Genomic DNA, 24,552 nt, shown 5'->3' on the forward strand with positions numbered 1-24,552 from the left:
ATTTGATACCCTGTATAATTAAGGGGAATTCAGGGGACCAAAATTTAAAAAAGAAATAGATAAGAAACATACACTGTATATATATATATAGGTAGAAGTCAAGATCCAACTCCGCAAATATTAAAATTTTAAGTTTTAGTCAAGCCTCACTTTATCAAAATATGTGATACAATGTACAAGACCACCATGACTAGGTCTCGATCCACCAATTTTCCAGGCCATTTAGAAATACATTTTTTATATACATATCTGGTATGGGTTTTATTGTTGTTTACCAGTTTCCTCAGATGGTTCATCTAGATTGTTATAAGAGGATTTTTCTATGTTCATTGCTTTCAGTCCAGTAAGTTGATCTAAATCACTTAGATTTTTTTTGGTTCCCAGATGATTCCTGAGTTTGGTTCCAGGTTTTACATTTACATTATAATATCCCTCCATCCTGCCAAAGTTGTATCAAAAATTGGTGCTGTGACCAGGAACATGCAACATGCATGCACACGTACTGATAGTCTTTGTGGAGTTTGTCACAAAGTTGTTATACAAGATGAAGTAAAATGGCAATGGCAGTGTTTATAGATCAGTATGTGTTATTACAAGCTCGTTAACTGTTGATTAAATCAACAATTTAGTACATGTACCTATAAGTTGGGTTTTAATTTGTAATCATCTTTATTCTTTGTATTGTCTTAGTGACCCAGTGTCTCTGCATTGTGCAATTGCTTTCTGTGATTAAAGTTTACAAGATCTATTGCATATAAAGTCGTTTTCTTTTAAATATTGGAAATGAGTTCACATGACAGCTAATCCAAAGAGCTGCCTCCTTTCCCTCTAATATTAATATTGCTTATTGAACTAGACCTTTTAACATTTGGCAGGCCAAATATAACTACCATAGGCTTCACAGTTATTCAAGACGCCTAGAAAGGCTGTAATCTAGAGAGTGTCAAAGTCACTTATTTGAAATGTCATGATCCCAGGCTTCTTGGTTATTTGGCAAATATTCAAGAGTTTTTAAAGAAAAAGTGTATGTGGACGGACGGACGGACAATAGATGATAATTATATAATGGTTGAAATGATAAATTTTCTACATGTACCACTCTTGTTTTTTCTAGCTAAGCTAGACAGCAAGGTTCAAACAATAACAACAACATTTCAACAAATACTTTATATGTGTATGTTTACATATTTATTTTCATGAAATAGCGGAGATAGACGTGAATAAATAATCCCCCTTTTGTTGAAAATCCCAAAGTGTGTTGTTGAGTTATTTGGCTGGTCCAAAAAATGAAAACTCAATCTTTGTATTGATTTTTATGTACCATGACTGACTTACTATAATGCTACACACATAGTTACGTACATTACAGTTATTATTTCCTACTACATTGACTTTGTAATAGGTTTATAAATAAGATCTATATACATTTAGTTGAACATTGTATGTAGCATCATATGTCAGTCTGTATACATGTCAAAGTCTGATGTTTCCATGGAGGGGAACCCTAAACATGATGATGATGAAGATCACAGTATGATTTTGTCCAGTCTTGGGAACTCTCAGAGAACTTTAGGAGACTGGATTACTATCATCAGATAATCCTTCTCTGAAAACACAAAAACAAAAAACAACACATCAGTAAGATTTCAGAAAGATGACAATACATGTAGATTGTACCACTACTGTGCTAAGGATATATGCTACATTTACATTGTATACAAGTGATTTGTTATCTTACCTTACAATGGGGTTTTTATATCTGATTATTCACAACAGCTTGAGTATTTAATACTCCATTCAAACATGTCACCAATTAAATTAAACACGTAACATTTCTATTAATGTAACACAAGATATATCACTTTTTTTTATAATGGAACTCTTTATAAAGGAGGTAATTTGTCAGTTAGGTAGCTTATATCCTTAAACAAATTATAATTTTGGTTGACATCACACCGCATTTTCATCAGCATATCACTGATTTACTTTCTTCATTTTCATTAATAATATGCCACAAATTGATGCGCAAATAAAAATCTTATCAGTTTCAGTAATTTCTTTTTTTCTTATACAGTGAACTATCAAAATCTTATCTTTCTTAGTATCGTTACAAGATTTAATCAATTTCAGAACCATAATTTTATACATGCACATTTTTTTTGAAACTGGGCTTAAATGTATTAAACAATATTCAAACTCATCTTGTAATGATATTCTATATATATTTATGTACATTTCACCTAGATTTTCAAATATGATATTTTTTTTACTAAAGCAAACAATTTTTTACATCAATCAATATACAAGGTTAGATTATGAAATTAAATAAGATGCAATTCTGATAATTGATTGCTGAGATGTTGATGAAAGGGTCCAATTTTGTTTTATAACCAGCTAACTGATTATCATTTTTTCATTCCATTTTCAACTAAACAGGAATTGAAAACTTATTTTGCAAGCTTTGAGTCCTTTGTCAAGCATGGAGTGTAACTGACCAGTGTCTCAACTCTCAACCGCTGAAAATTACTCTTTTTGTTTATTAATTTGTAGCCGTTGTTTTCAGCGGTTTAAATCGAGAAACCGGTCAATTGCACTTTTTTGCTTGACAAAGGAAACAGATGTTTCTGTTAGCTCGCAAATCAAGTTTTCGAATTATGTTTGTGTTCAAAACAAACTTAGTCTTTCCTTTCACTACTAGTCCGGACAAACTAGCCACAACCAACATTTATTCAAGCAATATTAGTACAATCAGTCACTCAATGTTTAGCCATTATATAGCCATTCAAACTTGGTACACGAACGAAGTATAACATTTTCACTACATTAGCCAATCAAAACCAAATAAATGCCCTTTAGAACACTCAGCCACATTATATTAAGTTGCCAATCAAAATTTAATCTAATGCCTTAATATTCAACCAAAGTTATTTAGTGCTAGATTTTTAAAAGTTTGGTCCAAAGCAGACAAAATACATAATATGTATTTTTGTAACATTTGGAATCCGGTGTAATTTTTCTTCTGAATCGATGAAGCACCGTCATAAGTATCTGATCAATGCTGAATTAAGCAAGTTAAATTTAATTCAGGGGTGTATAATTCAATGCTGAGAATACTAGCCCACAGCTGGTTGATTTTGAAAACTTCAACATAAAATTTACTAGCTCCCTAGCATCAGGCTAGTGGAATTTTACACCCCAATATGCACATGTTAACCAATTACAAAATGTATTAACATATATAATTATCATAACAAAGCAACATAATTTAATAGATATAAGTCAGTCATAATCTAACTAAATAAAATGTCTTAATCAAATCTTGTACTCTAGAATGTTTTAGCCAAATTATTTGATCACACATTAATGCATTTCATTTTAATAGAAAGCAGACACGTGTTTAGCAGCCAGACATAAATCACTCTAACCTATACTGCTTCGTTCGGATTCTGGATGACTATCAATAAGTACTCCTGGTCTGTGAGACAGAATGGAGAGAAAACAAATCAATAATGAAGGAACTTTTTACAACCATAATTTACACATCATTACACTTAAGTAAAAGTATGTTACATTGTCACTAATTGTCTATAGTGAATCTTTGACGATATGTCATCAAGACATTGTTATTTTACTTATTTGTTAAAAACATAAAAACAATGATAAATGATCAAATGTACGACATGATCATAAATCTCACACATCTTGTTTACCTGTATGATTTATATTACGAAACAATTGTCAAGATTGTGTAACTTTGCTTTGTCTTGATCACCTTACAATGTCTTTCTATCGTTCTAACTAAACTTTATATTAAGATGGGCAATATACTTTAAACTGTATCTGGAAGCTGCAAACCAATCAATGATCATATATTATCAGTTCATAATTGTATTGGACTGAATGGGACATCACTATTGCACCATGGTAATATCAATAGACAGAGTTGTTTAAATTTTACACAGATTTTATTGTTTTTAACATTATTTATATAAAAAAAAAAAAGGAATGGGGAAACCAATTGTTTTTTCCATTATAACTGATCATCACTACCAATGAATTTAAAATATCAAATGAAAAATTTACATTTGATAAATAGTTTTCTCACAAATATAAGGATGCTAATTTGACCTGTTGATTGATAAGATGTTTTCTTTGTATATCTTGAACCTTTACATTAAAAATGTTCAATTCATTGAAATGTCTAGAAAATTTTGAAGCAAGAGAACCGCAGGGCAGTTCTAACAATACCGGGTAGTATCAGTTTTTATATAAGTACATACATATGTACTTATAAATTTTCATCAAAATCAAAAGATATTTAAGCAAAGTTATCTTATAAAAAACAAAGTGTGGACGGATATGCAGATGGACAGCCATCATAACTGATGCCTACCATACCATTATATGTCCCATCAATTTTTTTCAACAGGCGTTTAAAAATCAAACAATATTACGTCCCTACTCTTGCTGTGATTGAAATGGAACAAAATTCTAGCAAAGTCAATTAAGTGGAAAAAATTAGGCCACGTACAGTGACCAACATTGAATATAATACATGCACTGGTATTTGTATAGTGTTTTTTTCTACAAATTTAAAAATAAATTGGGTGGCATCGGTAGTTTGACACAGGCAGAATATAGAAATTTGGGGGGTGGGGGGAATTCACAATCCCTTCTTCTGGAGAAAATAATACTGTATATAGCACTCTTCAAGATAGATGAATTTGAGAAACTCCAACCAAGAAATCATACAAAATTAATGGAAACACTAAGCATACTAATTAAGAAAACTCTTTAGTTGGAATTTCAGCTTTTTATCATTTTACAATAACCTAAGGTTATATAATTTGGTAATGATTTTCAGGTTTCCTGAAATTGAATCCATGGACTGAAAATAATAAGATTTATAAGACACAAATTATTGTAAGACTTTCTTACCTGGTGCTACCATTATCTCATGTTTTTTTGACCGAATTCTGAGAAACGTAAGATCATTCTGTGGGTCTATGTCTCGTACAGTACTCCGCGCCTTCTGTGTGAGCTGATGAAATAGACCAGCATACTGTATGGTAACGGAATTATCAAGTGTCGATCTGATGGGAATGCCTGTAAAAACAAACATTACAAACATTTTATAAAAAATATATTTAAATATGTATACTCCAAAATATTGACTTGAAAATCAATATGCTTGTCCCCTTAGCCTCAGACAATCAATTACTTTTTATGGTTGACAATTTCAGGTCATCTACAATAAAACAGATACCAACCGGAGTTTAAAGATATATGATATGCAGAAGACATGACTGAAAGTAAATGTGAACAAGTTACCTTCATGATTGACAACGACAATCCCAATTACACCTTTATGTGCAGATATTCTCTTGAAGGTTTCTTCGATTTCAGTCTGGAAATAAAACATACACCTCATTTTACACATGACCTGTTACACAAGGTGAACTGCTGTAAAGTCTATGAAAATTACTTACATGACTGAAACTGCATAATATTGATGAAGATTAACTATCTACATCTACAAAACACTGACCACCTTCATCAAGCTGATGATTGTGTCAAGGTGTGAGTGAGAGGGGGTTAACACTAAGAAGAGAAGGAATGAGAGAGAGGGACAGATAGAAAAATAATGGCATATAGTGGAAAGAGCGTATTGCAGATTTGAAAGCCAAAGTCGAGGGGATTGATGCGATGTCAGGTTGCAAGGAGTTCCAGTCAATGATTTTTCCAGGAGAGAAGAAGTATTTACGTGCCTGTGTTCTACATGAGAGAGTTTGATAGGTATTCTGGTGGGCTTGGTGTTATCTTGTAACTTTGTAAGGTGGATTAGATGGACAAGGAGATCTCTTCTGATGTTATTTTTATTGTATGTTATTTTGTGTAGTGTGGTTTAAGCCGCATATCTTTCCTTCTGTGTTCAAGGGAATGCCAGTATAGGGTTGATTTCATGTCACCAACACTGGAGGTGTTTCTGTGATTGTTGGTGATAAACCTGGCTGCTCTTCTTTGTACCATTTTTATATTGTTTTATTTGTTTATGTCAGTCTGGTTGTAAGGGTCCAAAACTGAGCAGGCATTTTCTAGAGATGGTCTTACTAGGGTTTTATATATATGCCTGCTCCTTGGCAGAACTTAAACCGATCTTAAAAGTTCATATGGAAAAAGCCCAGAGTGGAATTGGCTTTCCACACTGTGACAGATGTTTGATATGTGGGATTCCCATTTCAGGTACGACTGTATAGTGTTGCCTAGGTATTTGGCATTGTCTACATGTTGTAAGTAAGTAAATGTGATGTTGGACCTGTTCATTGTTTGTAATGGAGAGGATGCTACAATTGTCTGGGTGGAATGACATTTCCAATTACTTTTCAGATCATGTTAGCTTATATATCCAGGTCTTCTTGAAGGCAAAGAGCATTGGAAGGACATGTAATAGTTAGATATGCAATGATGTCATCTGGTAAAAAGCATGCAGTGGAATTCACACCGACAGAATAGGAAGAGAGATGGACCTAACACTCTGGTTCTTTAGTGTTATGATGATTCATCATTGAATCAGTGATTCGTGGGGGGTTGGTTAATAAAGATTCTGATGATTTATTAAAATTTAATTTCTTACAGCGAAATGTGCTACAAAATTCACACATATATGTTGCCAACGTTTTCAGTTGACACTTGGTAAAAAGCAATTTTAGAAGTAAAAAAAAATAAAAAAATTGGAGAGTCAAAACACATGTCCAATACTGAATCACAGGGTCACGTTACAAATGTCTGAAATACACATATGCTATACTGATTTGGGTCACAACACACATAAACATACACATGTTTATGCGTGTTGTAACCCATATGTGTATTTCAGACATTTGTAAGTTGACCCTGTGACTGAATAGAGTCGAATTACCTCTCAAGGGTTCATTTTTGAAAGCCCAGATGAGCATATTCTTAGCGTTAGAGTGTTTAAAACACAATATTCACTTACAGAAGTATAATCGGGGTTGTTTTTGTGACATCAAATGTTCAATATTAAATTTTGCATCGTGAATGTTGATCATAATCACATGCCAAACAAGTCCGCGTTTCAATAATGAACAGAATGTGTTAAGTATGCTGTCCATTTTATGACCAGTTATTATTAAAATAAACGAATCGCATAATGTTGAAACTATGGCTTAAGGTCGTATATATAAGGTTTACTTACCATGGTGAATGTCTCTTAAGTTTACGTTTTGGTAAAATCTTGCTTTCGTTGCTACGACTTTTTTGACATGCGCATTGGAAGTTTCCGGTATTCTAAACTCCTTTTCCGGGAAACCGTATCCGGCATTAAAATTCCGATTTCACCACACATGACGTGTTTTACTTACTAATGTTAAACTGCACACTAATATTAGCGAACGCGAAAGCATGTTAAACGTTTAAATATTTTAATCAGCTTTAGATACAACGAACATGCTGTTGTCCAGTAATACTTCCCTTCATTCACAGCGTGACTGGATATCCAGTCACGCTGTGAATGAAGGGAAGTAACTCGGAAAACGTTAGATGGTTGGATCTAGATCTAAGTCCGTGGTAATGAGACTATTCGTTTGAATGTTACATTCCAGATATGAAAACAATGTGTTTCGGTAAATAATAACCCCGATAATGTCCTAATGAGTTGAGTACACGAGTATAGAACTTGTGTCAGCAAAAATGATAAGATTCTGACTTGAATGGCAGAACGAACATTTCTAGAGTAGAAATGGCTACTATCAAACTCTCCAACCAAGGCAGAATGGAAATCGGTGCTACGGAAAGCCACAACAGAAAATATAGAGCCGAAATTAACATATATTCAATTAATTGTACCAATCAAATAATTGAAGATGTGTTCAATTTAATTGAAGATACATGTATATGTTCTTCAATTAAATGATTGGAGATAGGTACAATTCAATTGGATATAGGTACAAATAATTGTACCTATCTTAATTAATTATATAAAGCCGGAAAGGTACAATTGAATTGAACCTATCTTCAATTGAATTGTCACCTCTGCAGGTGAAAAGATCGGGAAAAGATATAATACCTGTTACCCACTGCATGTATCGTAGGAGGTGACTAATGTGCGAACCCTCCACAGAATTGGGGATTTGCTTTGGTGTCCTCTATTTGGGGACACAAAAGCGACCAAAATAAATCTGCTACGCCCATTGCAGTATTTGAGATCTTTATCTTTCTTTCTACTTCTAACTACCTTTTATTTCCTAGCGACTTGCTTGGCACTGAACACCCCACTTTTGGCCTTAATGTTGAGCGTTCGCCCAGATGAGGAAGGCAATGGGTTCTGTTCCCAGGTCGGGACATTTCAAAGTCCTTAATAATGGTAGTTGTTATTCCCTGCCTAACATTCAGCATTAAGGGGAATGGCAACAACTGGTTCACCTGTTGTCAGTATAATGTGACCGGGCGGAATGCTGTGCTGGGTGCCTTCGGCATGGTATTTACGTGAGATAGCACTATAAAGTCGGCATCAGTTCACCGCTATCACAAGGAGACAAGCACACCAACATACCCTTTCTCCTGCATACACACACAAAAGCATACATACACTACAGTACATACATAGAGGCACGTCCTTAAATTACCTTAGCTGTTTATAATGGGACGTTAAACAACATAAAACCAAACGAAACCAAACCAAACCAATTGAGTTGTACCTTTCTTCAATTATTTGTATGTGCAATTATTTGAGTAATGTTAGGACAACTTCCCTTTGAGAGCATCACTTAGGACTCTATCAAGCTAGGAAAACCACACCATACCTATAACCACTGTGGGATTAAACCAAACGGATGTATGCCGAGCCGACTGACATGATTTTAACGGGGAGATAGCGAATGATACAGTCAATTTAAGCTGACTAGGCCCGCTATGAATGCCCTAGGCTTTTTGATGATGACGATTGTCTCCTGGAGTTGGTTCCACTCAGGTAAAGTCCTCACGAATATGCTTGTATTAACTCCAGTAATAGTGACTGTGAGTGGTTTCTTTGAAGTTTCTGTACCGGGTTCTAACTTTGAGATATTAGGATGACGGCAGTGCTGACACTAACCCCTCAATCACTTTAAAATAGGAAATATCAGGCGCAACTTCTTTCTCCTGTTTTATAGTGATTGAAGGTCCAGATCCGACAGCACGCACTGGGTGGTCCCTGGATCTACTGAGCGATATATAGTCTCCGTTTCTTAATCTTTCCAACTTACATGTAAGCCTTCGCATAGGAATACCAAATAATGACCCCGTACTCCAAAGTAGATCTTACTAATGATATGTAGGCAACTGGCTGGCACCGATTACATTGACCAGTTTGCCTACTTTCTTAAAGACAGGAGCAACATTTGCATTCAGCCAGTCACACATGCAGTATCTTGTTGGGGATGTTGTCAGGTTCAAATTTTTTCGAAACTTTTATGTCTGTAAACAGTTTCTTATTCCCATTCTCAGGTATGATGATGTCAGAGATTGGGGTCCTTCACATGACTCTGTGTAATGGGTGGAGGTGATGATGGTTGACATCGAGTGAACACTGAACTGAATTATTCGAGAAGAACCCCAGCCTTTGCTTGGTTGTCACTGTGAGGTTGATTATAGAATTTCAGCGGAGTCAGATTCTTTAGTCACACCGATATTGTCTTGCTTCTTTGATTAAATATATTTCCAGAAGGGCTTGCTGTTGTTGTTAGCAAAGCCTTCATTAATAGTTTTGTTTCGATAAGCCCACTCCACATGCCTGAAACCACGCTCACATTCCTTCTGAGTATTGCGATCACTTTTATAACCGGCGCTTCTTCTGTAGAAGCCTCTTACGTCTGTTGTTAACCCAAGGTAAGGTATTTCTTTGTTCGTATGGTTTGAAAGGGATAATGGACTCGACCGCTTTAATTGTGTTCCAGAGGCTGTCAAGGCTGTCTCCAATATCGTACATTCCCTTGATGTTCTGCGCAAGATTACAAGTTGTGAGGTAGGTTGGTTTCCTGACAACGTTTTTTTGGTTTGGTATACGAGTTTGTAATGGCAATGTCATGGTCTAAGATGCCTGGGAAAATTTGCCGTGCTCTTGATAAATGATGGATTAGTTGTGAGACTGCTGAACAGGTAGCGCAGAGTACAGTAGCGTACGGTGGCCATGGGTGATATTTTTATACAATGAATAACCCCTGTAATATAACATGTATCAAAATTTAAAAAAAAATCAGCACTAAAATTGGCATATACATGATGAAGTGGACTATGTTGGCTTCATAATTTAAAAAAAAGAAAAGTCGAATTTGGTTTGAGACTACAATTTTGGGCATTTACGAATCTGTGTCTACACAACAAAAGCTAGCTTTTCATGTAGTCTATTTTTGTACTCAGCACATGTGTAAATATTGTGAAAAATCCACCGGAATGACCTATGCTAAAACGTGAGTATTTCTGTTACCGAGTAGGCGATATTTAATTTCAGACAGGTTTTAAGAAAAACAATTCTACTTGCGGGGGTCAAATTCTGGGTTAAAAATCATGATTTTTTGCATATTTTGGTGTTTTTTGATGTGGTAACCATGGTTTTCAGAAGTCCCAAATCTGGGGAAATCACTTTTTGAAAAAAAAAATGTTCTTCTAAAAAACACCTATTAAAAATGTAGTTTATAAATATATATATATATGTAGGTGTGTTGTGCAGGATGAATCCGCTATCCATGTTTATCCGAGACATGCCCTTTATTTTTAGGGTCAAGCCATTTCTACTGTACTCTGCCACCTTATACACACAGACATTGATTTTTTCTGAAAAAAAGCCTTTTTATGCTTTATTCAGCTTCACTTTCATTCATTATTGCTTAAAACTACTCAAAACGTTTAAAAAGTTACATATAAAGGTCAATATATAGGTCACTAGCCTATTACCTGTGAATGTATAAAGAGGGGTTAACTCGCCCTTTTCACAGGCACTTCACACTTCATCACATATGTGTCAATTGTGTAATTGGTAAAGTTGATACCAAACAACAAATAATTAACAGGCTATCTCCTGATGCATTCAGACCAGATTTCAGTCTGTTTCACTTAGTTCAGCACCCGGTATCCATGGTAACTAACACATAAAGTTGTATTTATTGAAAATGGGTAAAATATCTGTTTTCATTCTAATTACACTATTTTATATGTTTTTTTCCACTTGATTCAGCTTACAGATTAAATTAACAAAGTCAATAATGTCAATAAATTTTATTTCCATAATTACAGCTGAAGAAAACTTTTTTTTCTAGTGAAATATGTAAAATGACCAATGTCTGGGGTCACTGTCAATTCTAGGCGAGGAAAGTAAACAACGGTTGCTATGGTGTCATTTGTCTGATGTTTCAGAATATCTGACAGTTTTGTGCTGTTCATCGGTTACGGGAAGTGTGTCTGTTTCTAGTTTGTTGTTGTGATGGGTTTCCTGGTATTCATTTTGATATCAGTGAGCCTTGATGATGTCACATATGCCCATTGATGACGTCATAGTTATGATGACATCACAGTAACTATGACGTCATCACACAAGACAGAAACATCCTTGTATCACTGTTCTGTTTTGTTTTTCACATGCACATGATCTTAAAGCATCATATTTTACCCCAAAAAAAAAATTATTCCTGAAAACTACAAAGTTATTCAAGTTTTAATTTTTCAGATTACCTCCCTTTGTTGGTAGTTTGAGAGCAGAATTGGTAAAAAATCACCTAGCAGGAGAATTCATATTACTCGGTCACTTTTAAAGTGAGAAAGGAAACGGATACATCTTTTTGTTCATTGTGTCATTTTCCAGACATTTAAAAGGTTTTGATTGAATTTTGGGGGAAAAAAAGGGATGTATAAGGTAGCAGAGTACAGTAGCGTACGGTGGCCATGGGTGATATTTTTATACAATGAATAACCCCTGTAATATAACATGTATCAAAATTTAAAAAAAAAATCAGCACTAAAATTGGCATATACATGATGAAGTGGACTATGTGGGCTTCATAATTTAAAAAAAAGAAAAGTCGAATTTGGTTTGAGACTACAATTTTGGGCATTTACGAATCTGTGTCTACACAACAAAAGCTAGCTTTTCAGGTAGTCTATTTTTGTACTCAGCACATGTGTAAATATTGTGAAAAATCCACCGGAATGACCAATGCTAAAACGTGAGTATTTCTGTTACCGAGTAGGCGATACTTAATTTCAGACAGGTTTTAAGAAAAACAATTCTACTCGCGGGGGTCAAATTCTGGGTAAAAAATAATGATTTTTTGCATATTTTGGTGTTTTTTGATGTGGTAACCATGGTTTTCAGAAGTCCCAAATCTGGGGAAATCACTTTTTGAAAAAAAAATGTTCTTCTAAAAAACACCTATTCAAAATGTAGTTTATAAATATATATATATATGTAGGTGTGTTGTGCAGGATGAATCCGCTTTCCATGTTCATCCGAGACATGCCCTTTATTTTTAGGGTCAAGCCATTTCTACTGTACTCTGCCACCACGAGATGGTCTTGACTGGCACCGAGTAGTTGATCAGTCAATATTGGGGAAGCTAAACTAGCCGCACAAGATGACAGGCATGTTCCCATTTCCCGTCAAGCGATCTAGCAACCTACATAATTTGGGGCATCTAAAGTTTTATTTGAAAATACGGTGTGGAATGCAACCATAGGGCACTTGTTGAATTCCAAAAGTAAAAAAGAGCAATATTGAAATAACCAAGATTTGACTAGATCTATTTTTAACAAGGTAAATTGTACTCTGAAACACACAAAATGAATCTGTGTATGTGTGTATGCGGGGGTTGAAGGGTGGATTTCGGGGAGCATGGTCCCTTCCCAACCATTTTAAACTCTCTTGATTTGCTGTATCTGATCCTGTAGAATACATTAAATCCAAAGAATGAATCAAAGGTCATGTGCTGATGAGAGAGCTTCTTGCCAATTAGACATGAGGGTAATTTGTAGAATAAAATAAATATATAAATAAAATAGTATACTTTAAGGTCTCACGGCCAACCACAATCTGATTAAAACCATATCTTGACCTGCGTCTCGTTCCCTAAACTACATAGCAGAGTGTAGTTTACAGAACGGAGCGTAGATCAAGATATGGTTTTAATAAGATAGATTAGCCAGGCTCCGTCTGCTTGTCATGACAGCGACATCCAAATAATTCTGGTACCATGGTTATTTCATTAGACTATTTCTTATACATTATACTTACTTACGTATATGATACAGTTTAACTCCTTGCTTGCTCCACTACTTCTCTTTTCAAAAGAACCTTAATTTTTGCTCTACCGCTTTAAAAAAAAAAAAAAATGCTTTTAAAGGTGATTTTTAGTCTACGGATTCATCGAAACAGCGGTAAAATCACTAAAACACGTTTTTTTTCGGGAAAAATAATAGAAATATTGTAAAATATATATATTGTTTTTTAAATTGAAATGTCTTGACCCCTTTTTTCATGTAACGTGTTACCAAAGTATGATCACAGATCACATTGGGTTCAATGTCTGTCACATTTTTACACTTAAATACATCAGCTGGAGGTAAATAGGTTTTCATTCCCTCTGGTATTAATTGAAAGGAGCTACTAGGTCTATTATACTATTGCTGACTGCCAATAACAGGGCGCGGAATCTCTATTTAGTATTACTTATACCAAGTGTTAGTTTAACCTTGGAAATCTTTCTTGTACAGTATGTTAAAAATTGAATTCTGTGACTCTTACCAGTACCGTATGACGAGTATGCCATGACAGTAAAATTTTGTATCTTTTTATAACACTTTGGAGTTGATTTAATGGTATAAAAGTTGTAATAATAGTTCATCAGAGTTATAACATGTCAATAGCACCATAGAGTTTGGTAGACGGGCTTCTTTGCTCACCTGGGCCGAAGGGCATAGCGAGCTTATGCCATGGCGCGACGTCCGTCTTCCGACCATCCAGGGCGTCAATATTTTTTTTACTTTAAACGATTTCCACTTTATGGCCAGAAATATGCTTGGATAAATGTCTATGGAAATTTACCGGTAAAAAGGGTGAATTTTTGACAAGGCAAACATTTTCCCTGTTTACAGTATTTGTTCTCCCAGTAGTAGTAGTAGTTATATCTGGTGGTTTGAATGAAAAATGATATTTGCATTTATTTTGCGTTCATGACTAATGTCGCTTACATATATATAAAAACCGATCATCCTTCAGAGGTCGCCAGCAGGGACGATTTTGAGCAAAGACCAATTAATGCTAAATGTCTCCAAACTCTTATGATTTTTTTTTTACCGAATAGGAGAAGGCAAAGTCAACGAATTTTGACGAAAAAATTGAATATTTATTTCTTGCCTTTTTGAGGAAATAGGGAATGTTAATTTTGGTATATCTGTCCGTCCGACAGTCACGTTTTAGTTTGTGTTGAATAACTGCCCTAAAATTGGTAAGTATGCAACGGGATTCAAAACATATTCATATATATACGTATAATTGTTTATGTTACTTCTCTCTGATTGAATCATGGATTTTCATACCGTAACTGCTATTCAAATGAACTGATTTCAAACATATTAGTTATGAATAATTATATCCATTTTTAGTATGGCAACCCACAATGACTGCAGTCAGCCCTTCTCTGTGCTTATAGAGACATACAATGTAGATATTTTACCTGCATAACTATAAAGGTAAACATACCTGATAGACTCTCCCATCTATATATATAAAGTGAAAAATCGTGAAGCGTCTGGCCTTGTCCGTCTTAGTAATTAACAATATTCATACGACATGCACTTGTGCAAACATTGACATGTAACCTAAACATTTATTAGAGCAAGAAAACATATTGTTTAACACCTTTGGGCACGCCTTGATAAGGAAATTCCCAACCAAGGGATGAGATCTGTAAATCATCAAAGCCCATCTAGATCCGAACGTCATTTGCTAGTGTTCATTCACTTTTATAGAGAAACGTTATCCATAAGAGGCTTTCATGTAAAACGCATAGTGCATCTCTATGAGTTAACATTCATGAACGCACTGACCTCCTGTCAGAGAACATCGTGACTAGGGAGTGTATAAAATATCTGACTGAGTTAAAAATGTGCAGTATCTTGTTGACTGGTGTTCTAAAACAACGTCATTTCAATGTGACAGGTGCCATTATTAATTGTTATAGTGGTCTGTGAAAGATTATCTAAACTTAAAAACACAGTTAATTTTTTTAAATTCTTCTTTGTTGCAAGTATAAATCTGATTATAACTGTCACTCTATTGGTTTGTAGGTTCAATTTTATTATATTTAGGAAATGCCTTAAGTAAAGAAAACATGACTCGTGACAGGAACGCTCTTTTTAACCTATTTAAACCGCTTACGAGAGATCTCTAATGTTGATATACATTTGTTCACTTTCGAGGGTCGTCATGTGTAAATAGGTAAATGATGTTTTTAAAATGGATACTCTGATAATGGTAGCATGAGGTAGGAACACATTTCACAAGCTTTAAAGTGCTATCAGATTGGTGTTTATATGAAAAAATGTACGTGTTTCTGAAATTATTATATCTGTTTTATTGCCTGGTGAGTATTTAAGACGCTACATGTAAATTAGAATTAAAGCCACAAACTTTTACAGCTGAGCAGGCAGCGCTGTAATTACTGAACCTATCCCACGTAAATGTTTGTTTCTGACTGTTGGTGTTTTAACTGTTGATGTTTTCATTTATCAATGGCATATATCATCAAGTTTAACATGGAGCATGAACGGCGACCCTATCCCACACACTGGTAATAACACCTATAAAATATTAGTAACAGATACAGCATGTCTAAAATGAATTAAGCTTCGTCATACAGCTTTCAAATTTATAGCTTTTACACGTTCGTTTTACATAATAAAAACCAAATGTGAAACACGCTCTTAGCAGGTGTGTCGACAGTAGGAAACTCGTCATAATAAGATGTTTGTTCGTTGTACCTAAACAATTAATGAGTTTGTTCTCGTTTTCTTACTACCATGGACAGTCCCATTGTGTTTCATACATGCAGTAGATATCTGATTTGGTTCCTTCATAAATTAACTCAAGTGATCTATGTCTTTTGTTATACCTATATAGATTCCTTTCATTTGACAATGTAAGACAATATACGAATGTAAACCGTACACGAATCAAAAATGAATTATAAGAGAGCAACACAAACTAAGATTTTATATTTTAATAGATTTTTTCCTGCAATAATTTTAAAATGATTAAAAACAACACACACAAAAAAACAATATCGTGTAAACGTGTATTGACAAGAATACAACATTAATTTTCAGACAAATGTGTTTGTGTGGACCATATGACTTCTATACAAGCATATGAAATTTGAAAATATTTAAAATTATACGTATTAAATATAGTGTTTCTTAGTCACACGTACAAGTAAACAACATTAACGTTACTGAACAATAGGCCTTACTTGCAAAAAGTATGCTAGGTAACTAGTATCAATTTAGGACTTTTTGTTGAGGTTAATATGCGGTTAAATGGACTGGATAAAGCGAGTCCAGTTAAATATCATTTTTATGTCCATTTAACACATATTCACCGAAATAGAATTCCCCAATTGCTATATTAGACATGAAACAATAAACAATATTGAACATATGCAAGGTACTGCATTTGACCGAGAGCATTGTGACGTGGCAACATAAATTACGTCATAAAGTGAATATGTATTATATTGACCTGATGTTTCTAAATGATTCAACCAATGTGATGATAGGCAATAACTATCATCAAACATATCACATTTATATACCTGAATTTTATATTTAAATATTACTTTATGGTTGACCATACAATCTCCGAGTACAACACCTTAGGAAGGAGCCAACAAAGTAGTAGTATGCATACAGAATACAAGCAATGTCACAAAAGGAGGTAATGAAATCGTTATCTAGTTAGAATTCACTTTTCAAGTAAATAATCAGATCAACAATTTCAAAAAGTATAATACAGAAGTTGAGAATAATGAAAACTATTAAACAAATCTTATCATACCATTTACCAACATCGTCCCAGGTTAACTGACGACCTGTGTTTTCTTTGTCTTGTCCATCTGATATGTCATCCTGACCAGTTCGCGAAACAGAGCGAACTAACGAATTTTCACTGATTTGTTGAGTCGCAGTATTATTCTTAAACATGACATTCCGGTTATCTCTGGATATTCCACTGATACCAGTATATATAAAATATCCAGCTTCTGTCTTTCTGCAAAATTGTTCACTACTACCAACACTACTATCTTCACCATGAGGTAAAGAATTCCTTTTCATTTCTCCGATTTTATTCTGTCGGGTACAACTGGTTATCAATCGTTGAATCCAGTGAGGTATTGGTCGATCCGCTGCTATTCTATAAATCCGAAGTCCAAATATGGCCATCACTACTGTAATGCTACTGCACAGGAGCTGAATAAGAAGGTAAATTGTGAGGCGAGGTACATGAGGCTGGGAAGAACTTGGCAGTTTATCTGATACTATTGATAAAAATACGGTCAAAGACAAAAGTATCGTGGTACCAAACGCAGACCTTTCCCCTGGCTCAGGGGGCAAAATGAAAATGAATACATTTAGGAAACATATTACTGATATAGGTAGAAGTAAATTCAGAATGATGAAAAGTGGTCTTCGCTCAAACTTTAGCACCATTTTGATTACTTCACTACCATCAGCTATATTTTCTATACTCATTTGTGATGAATGGATTTTCCAGCTCCCGTTTTCGGTGAAGTTCGTTTTAGATATTGAACCTTCAGGAAGACGCAACGAAAAGAAACCTGGAATATATCCTGTCGGTATGAAGAAAATTTCGCATATTTGCCGATCTGTAGGATAATACGCAACATTGGCCATGCAGGAAATCTCAAACAAATTAGGAACCTCCCAATAGGCATCTCCATTATACCCGTATATCACCCTGACAAAGTCCACCCCGATTCGTTTTAATTCACTGTATGGCTTTCCAACCACAGCGAAAGGAAACCAGACCTTGGCCTCGGCTAGAGGTAAAACGGTAATGTTCCCGTGCTGTTGTGGGTTCCAGACAATTCTGTCGTCATTCCAGTTAAGGCCGAAAGATCCAAGAATGGACAATTTCCCGTTAAGAGCGTCAAATTCTTGCAGTGAGAACAAGTTGAATGTTACATACAGTGCGACGGGGTCCGTCTGGGCACTGTTCGGACTTAAATCCTTGTTATAGTTGGTTAACAGCTGGGTATGGAGATTTTGTACATCTTGTCGTGTTGCGGCATTGTCTATTCCATTAAACAACGAAAGAAAACAACAGAAGTACATGGCAAATTGAAGGAAGCCCATATTAACACAGAACACAATGTTCTGAACACCTATGCACTTACTTCTGATTTAGACACATTTATAAGTTGATACAAAAAATGTAACTATAGACAACATCACACGTCAACCTATTCGACTGTGACTTTAAGTGGGTGGACGTCATTTGATGTGGTTCGATAAACGCAAAACTGCGTGTTTAACATCATGACTCATTCTCACCTTTCCTACACAGAAAACGAGGTTTTAGTTTATACATATGTTATGATGGATCCTGTAATGTTAGTAAGATGTTCCGCTTGGGTTTGCACAGTGTATCGTTATTTGAAACAGTTACTACTTTAAGGATTGACAATTTCGTATACATCCATTAAGTGAACAGGAAGATACATTTATTTAACAGTTGTAAGTAAACATTTTTCTTTCGAGAAATTATCAATAACAACAAAGAAACATTAAATTTTAATAATTTTGATGAAAGATAAATATGTTTACAGTACTTAAAAAGTCTATATCAACAAGTCACATTCTGCCTTTTTTAATTCTGTATCTTCGTCAGCATTACATTTGCTCTTTTCGTGGTATTGCGAACATCATATTCACAGCACTTAACATACATTTTTATGCAATGAGACCATCACGCTGGTGCAATAATCAAGAATAAATCACTACTCCTGAATTCTGCAATAAAAATTGAAGACGCACAAGCTAAAATGTCTCGCTATCAATTTACACATGTAAACAAAACATTTGTTGTTTTATATATGTATGGTTTAATGATGTTTTGATTAAATTATAGTAATGGAAGTTATATATTTCTGGGTTTTTTTTCACATACTACTTTGTATATCAAAGAAAACGCACTAACTATTGCTAAGGCTAACCTCAGAAGTCATTCCGGCTGTTGAATGTACAGCTGGACATTTGAATTTCAAATTATGGTAAATACGTAATATTACATCGAAAACCCGTGTATAAGTGTAAAGTAAGGCGGGATATATTGCCTTGTCTTAAATCCTGATTATTATAGGATCTTAATGGCAGAAATATTTAAAGATCAAAGCATTTTTTTTGTTAAGATAATCTCAAAACAAAAATAACTCAGTGCCACTATGTGTAGTAAGTGCTATATACAAACATACAGTTGTCTTCAATGTCAAATTTGCAGCAGTTGTGTGTCTTATTTAATTTGACATTTAAGCTATGATAGTTGTAAAATGACTTCCTGAATTTTCCTAACGTCGAAAATGCGCACCACATATGGCAAAAACAAAATCCGCTTTCAACTTCCTTTATTTAATGCTTCATTTTATTTAATTTCGCTCTAATGTTTCAGTTATTTATATTTTTCATGTTTGGTTATAATTTACTTGTTCGGTTTTCACGCTGGTATTTTTTTTTTAGCTGTAAAATAATAGTGTTGTAAATATAGAATGACATCATTCATAGAAATTGCAATTCCTTGTGGATCCTGAATCCCAGGGAAGACCTAGTGGAGGATGATGGCCTTTGTATGATGAGGTAAAGATCCTGCACAGTGTCTGTCCTAGGTACTTCTGCTGAGCTCGTTGTGAAAATGATTAACTCGATGTTTTTTCTAAGGCGTAATATTTTCGCAACAATATTCAAGTGTTGTTTAATCCAAATATGGCTCATTTGTGGTTTTATATGCAGTGGACGTTGGGCTCATATGCACTAATTTTAATACGAAAAATATATTAATCCAAATATGTATGGACATTAAGTATATGATTCAGAGAAAACATCAGAATACATCTTTGTAAGAAAACCCCTTATTAAAACTCTAAAACATGAAGAAAGGAAAATTTAAACGGAAATACAATTTAATAGGAAATACATTTCGTACATGGTAATATAGCTTTATTTTCTTATTTCCGAAATTAATGCATACACGTGTAAACGTTGAAGTTATGAAATTAATGTTAAGAGGTTTCGAGATGAAATCGTACAATAGATCCCACCATTACATCAGCGTCCTACTCATAGAAGTTGACATAGACGTGACTGATTACGTTAAATACAGTGTTCAACCCATATGTTGATGGTCAATTTTATCTCTACACCATCCATGAATTTCCAGGGTTCACACCCTCTCACGTTCTCTGCACTCCCGGGATATCTCAAGACAAAATCGAAAGCTCTCTACGACTTCCTCGAATAGTAAGAATCACGCGGCAGCGTAACACTTTGAAGCTTGTTGTCGCTCCTCTGTAATCTTCAAAAGACAGGAATCAGCCAAACGATTGGTCAGTTTTTTTTTACCTGAAACCAATCCAATACCGTAGCTTATCGAGCGCCTTCGATTTTGTCATGGTGTATTCCAAAAATGCAGAGAACGAAAGTGATCGTTATCTCTTAAATTTCGAGTACGTGTCTACACAAACAGCACAAATGTCGTGCATTTGCCCTTTGGTGTTGATCTGATCTCCAGTCATGCGTGTGCACACTTTTATATACACAACCCATTCTTTTTTTATGTTTCCACCACATCAAACCGGGGTGTTCTCTGAGTGCCATCATATTTAACAACAATAGGCAAGTGTTGTTTTATGAAAAAATGTATGAAACAATGGCAAGTCAATTAATACTGTTTCACCTGAATATTTACACGATATTCACCTTGATTCCTCTACACGCCTTCTTAGATAACGTTTGCTTCGATATATCTGGTCAAAATCTTAAAATGTTTTATCTTCTAAACACTGAAGAGGGTCTCCTTATGTTTTGAAGGAAACAAAATAAAAATAACAGAAAACGTCTGATTGTGCGTTCAGGTTATTAAAAATAATGTTATGAGGGAACATATATATATATATACATGTATGACGAAGGCTGTAATGTGTTAGCACTTGTTAAGCACACATGAACGATTTTTTTCTTCAAGTGAATAGGACTAAGAAAAATCTCAAATGAAGGGAAAATATGAGAAAAATCTTTAATTTAAGACAGAGAAAAGCTACTGGTTCCATGAATATATTCTGATCTCATTCAAGACAAAGAAGGCTGAAGCAGCATCTGCACATACATATACATCTGTTGACCTAAATGAGAGTTGAATAAATAAGTCCCTAGTCCAAATACATACATACGATTTTTTTAATCCCTTTTATTTAAGTAAGTGTGGCGTTGTTTGCATTGCCTTTTTTAAATTTAACTTTAATATTTTTCTTAATTTCGACAAGTTATGTATCCATTATAGTGTATTTAAAGCCCCAAGTCTGTCCCGAATGTTCGACATTGACTAGCTTGGATGATACATTGTAGGTGCTTTTTTAAAATCTGCCAATATACTTTTTTTTTTGCCATCGATATTAGACAATGTAGCTGTTTGTATGAATTGTCTTGTTTCTGAATCCTTGGTCTCGATGCAAATTTTCCTTGAAAATATCTTCAATTTTAGTTTAATCTTATATAAAAATAAAATTTAAATTAAATAAACAACACTGTAAATTGCGGGGCTTCAAGGCCTAGGTGTCAGTCCCTGCGACACAATAGACATAAGCATTAGGTATGTAAATAAGCAGAAAAATAAAATATTCACCACTACCCAATACAGTAGATTGAGCATGTACATAACAAATACAATACAGAAGGGAGTGAAGAGTACTTCATACTTTTCACATATTTACAAACCAAATGCAGTATAGCAGGGTAGAATAGAATACTTCACATATTTACAAACCAAATGCAGTATAACAGGGAAGAATAGAATACTTCACATATTTACATACCAAATGCGGTATAGCAAGGTAGAATAGAATATTTCAAATATTTACAAACCAAATGCAGTATAGCAGGGTAGAAAAAAAAACTTCACATATTTACAAACCAAATGCAGTATAGCAGGGTAGAAAAGAATACTTCACATATTTACATAACAAATGCGGTATAGCAGGGTAGAAAAGAATACTTTTTATATTTACATATAAAATGCAGTATAGCAGGGCAGAAAAGAATACTTCACATATTTACATAACAAATGCAGTATAGCAAGGTAGAAAAGAATACTTCACATATTTACATACCGAATGCAGTATAGCAAGGTAGAAAAGAATGCTTCACATATTCACATAACAAAAGCGGTATAGCAGGATAAAAAAGAATACTTCACATATTTACATACCAAATACAGTTTAGCAGGGTAGAATAGAATACTTCACATATTTACATACCAAATGCAGCATAGCAGGGTAGAATAGAATATTTCACATATTTACATACTAAATGCAGTATAGCAAGGTAGAAAAGAATACTTCACATATTTACATACCGAATGTAGTATAGCAGGGTAGAAAAGAATACTTCACATATTTACAAACCAAATACAGTTTAGCAGGGTAGAATAGAATACTTCACATATTTACATACCAAATGCAGTATAGCAGGGTAGAATAGAATATTTCACATATTTACATACTAAATGCAGTATAACAAGGTAGAAAAGAATACTTCACATATTTACATACCAAATGCAGTAAAGCAGGGTATAATAGAATACTTCACATATTTACATACCAAATAATGCAGTGTAGCAGGGTAGAAAAGAATACTTCACATATTTACATATTTACATAACAAATGCAGTATAGCAGGGTAGAAAAGAATACTTCACATATTTACAAACCAAATGCAGTATAGCAGGGTAGATAAAGAATACTTCACATATTTACATACCAAATGCAGTGTAGCAGGGTAGAATAGAATACTTCACATATTTACATAACAAATGCAGAATAGCAGGGTAGAATAGAATACTTCACATATTTACATACCGAATGCAGTATAGAAGGTTTGAATAGAATACTTCACATATTTACATAACAAATGCAGTATAGCAGGTTAGAATAGAATACTTCACATATTTACATACCAAATGCAGTATAGAAGGTTTGAATAGAATACTTCACATATTTACATAACAACTGCAGTATAGCAGGTTAGAATAGAATAATTCACATATTTACATACCAAATGCAGTATAGCAGGGGAGATAAAGAATACTTCACATATTTACATACCAAATGCAGTATAGCAGGGTATAATAGAATACTTCACATATTTACATACCAAATAATGCAGCGTAGCAGGGTAGAAAAGAATACTTCACATATTTACATATTTACAAAACAAATGCAGTATAGCAGGGTAGAAAAGAATACTTCACATATTTAGCTACCAAATGCAGTGTAGCAGGGTAGAATAGAATACTTCACATATTCACATCCCAAATGCAGTATAGCAGGGTAGATAAAGAATACTTCACATATTTACATACCAAATGCAGTATAGCAGGGTAGAAAAAGAAAAACTTCACATATTTACATACCGAATGCAGTATAGCAGGGTAGAAAAGAATACTTCACATATTTACATACCAAATACAGTATAGCAGGGTAGATAAAGAATACTTCACATGTTTACATACCAAATGCAGTATAGCAGGGTAGAAAAGAATACTTCACATATTTACATACCAAATGCAGTGTAGCAGGGTAGAATAGAATACTTCACATATTTACATAACAAATGCAGTAAAGCAGGGTAGAAAGGAATACTTCACATATTTACATACCAAATGCAGTATAGCAGGTTAGAAAATAATACTTCACATATTTACATACCAAATGCAGTATAGCAGGGTAGAAAACAATACTTAACATATTTACATACCAAATGCAGTAAAGCAAGGTAGAAAAGAATACTTCACATATTTACATAAGAAATGCAGTATAGCAGGGTAGAATAGAATACTTCACATATTTACATACCAAATGCAGTATAGCAGGTTAGAAAATAATACTTCACATATTTACATACCAAATGCAGTAAAGCAGGGTAGAAACGAATACCTAACATATTTACATACCAAATGCAGTAAAGCAGGGTAGAAAAGAATACTTCACATATTTACATAACAAATGCAGTATAGCAGGGTAGAATAGAATACTTCACATATTTACATACCAAATGCAGTATAGCAGGGTAGAAAAGAACACTTCACATATTCACATACCAAATGCAGTAAAGCAGGGTAGAAACGAATACCTAACATATTTACATACCAAATGCAGTATAGCAAGGTAGAAAAGAATACTACACATATTTACATATTTACATACCAAATGCAGATGTCTGTGG

At 34.2% G+C, this 24,552-nt stretch overlaps 3 protein-coding genes across 5 annotated transcripts in view; 1 reads left to right on the plus strand and 2 right to left on the minus strand.

Annotated features, from left to right (window-relative positions):
- Positions 1 to 1,162: 1,162 nt before the first annotated feature.
- LOC110447866 (dynein light chain roadblock-type 2) lies at positions 1,163 to 7,322 on the minus strand. Of its 2 annotated transcripts, none has more exons than XM_021493829.1 (4): positions 7,217 to 7,321; positions 5,332 to 5,407; positions 4,939 to 5,106; positions 1,163 to 1,606 (listed from the first exon to the last, which is right to left on the minus strand). In XM_021493829.1, the coding sequence occupies exons 1-4, from the start codon at positions 7,217 to 7,219 to the stop codon at positions 1,560 to 1,562; spliced, it is 294 nt and encodes a 97-aa protein (XP_021349504.1). In that variant the 5' UTR covers positions 7,220 to 7,321; the 3' UTR covers positions 1,163 to 1,559. The 2 variants fall into 2 exon arrangements, with proteins under 2 accessions (XP_021349504.1, XP_021349503.1); XM_021493828.1 differs by lacking the exon at positions 1,163 to 1,606 and adding an exon at positions 3,394 to 3,475 and having other exon boundaries at positions 7,217 to 7,322.
- A 213-nt stretch (positions 7,323 to 7,535) lies between these two features.
- LOC110447868 overlaps positions 7,536 to 24,552 on the plus strand; it is a 42,259-nt gene continuing 25,242 nt past the window's right edge. Inside the window, exons 1-2 of one of the 2 annotated variants that reach the window (XM_021493831.1) lie at positions 7,536 to 7,587; positions 9,954 to 10,021. In XM_021493831.1, coding sequence (XP_021349506.1) covers positions 7,561 to 7,587; positions 9,954 to 10,021 — 95 coding nt within the window. In that variant the 5' untranslated portion in view covers positions 7,536 to 7,560. Of the gene's footprint in view, positions 7,588 to 8,899; positions 8,990 to 9,953; positions 10,022 to 24,552 lie in introns of those variants that run through there. The other variant, XM_021493833.1, reaches the window with a different exon arrangement.
- Positions 16,282 to 18,498, minus strand: LOC110447867 (neuronal acetylcholine receptor subunit beta-3-like). The gene has a single exon (XM_021493830.1). It carries the CDS (start codon positions 18,415 to 18,417, stop codon positions 16,999 to 17,001), a length of 1,419 nt encoding a protein of 472 aa, XP_021349505.1. The 5' UTR covers positions 18,418 to 18,498; the 3' UTR covers positions 16,282 to 16,998.

Source organism: Mizuhopecten yessoensis, unplaced genomic scaffold (assembly GCF_002113885.1).
Source record: "Mizuhopecten yessoensis strain PY_sf001 unplaced genomic scaffold, ASM211388v2 scaffold3627, whole genome shotgun sequence".
NCBI classification, from domain to species: domain Eukaryota; kingdom Metazoa; phylum Mollusca; class Bivalvia; order Pectinida; family Pectinidae; genus Mizuhopecten; species Mizuhopecten yessoensis.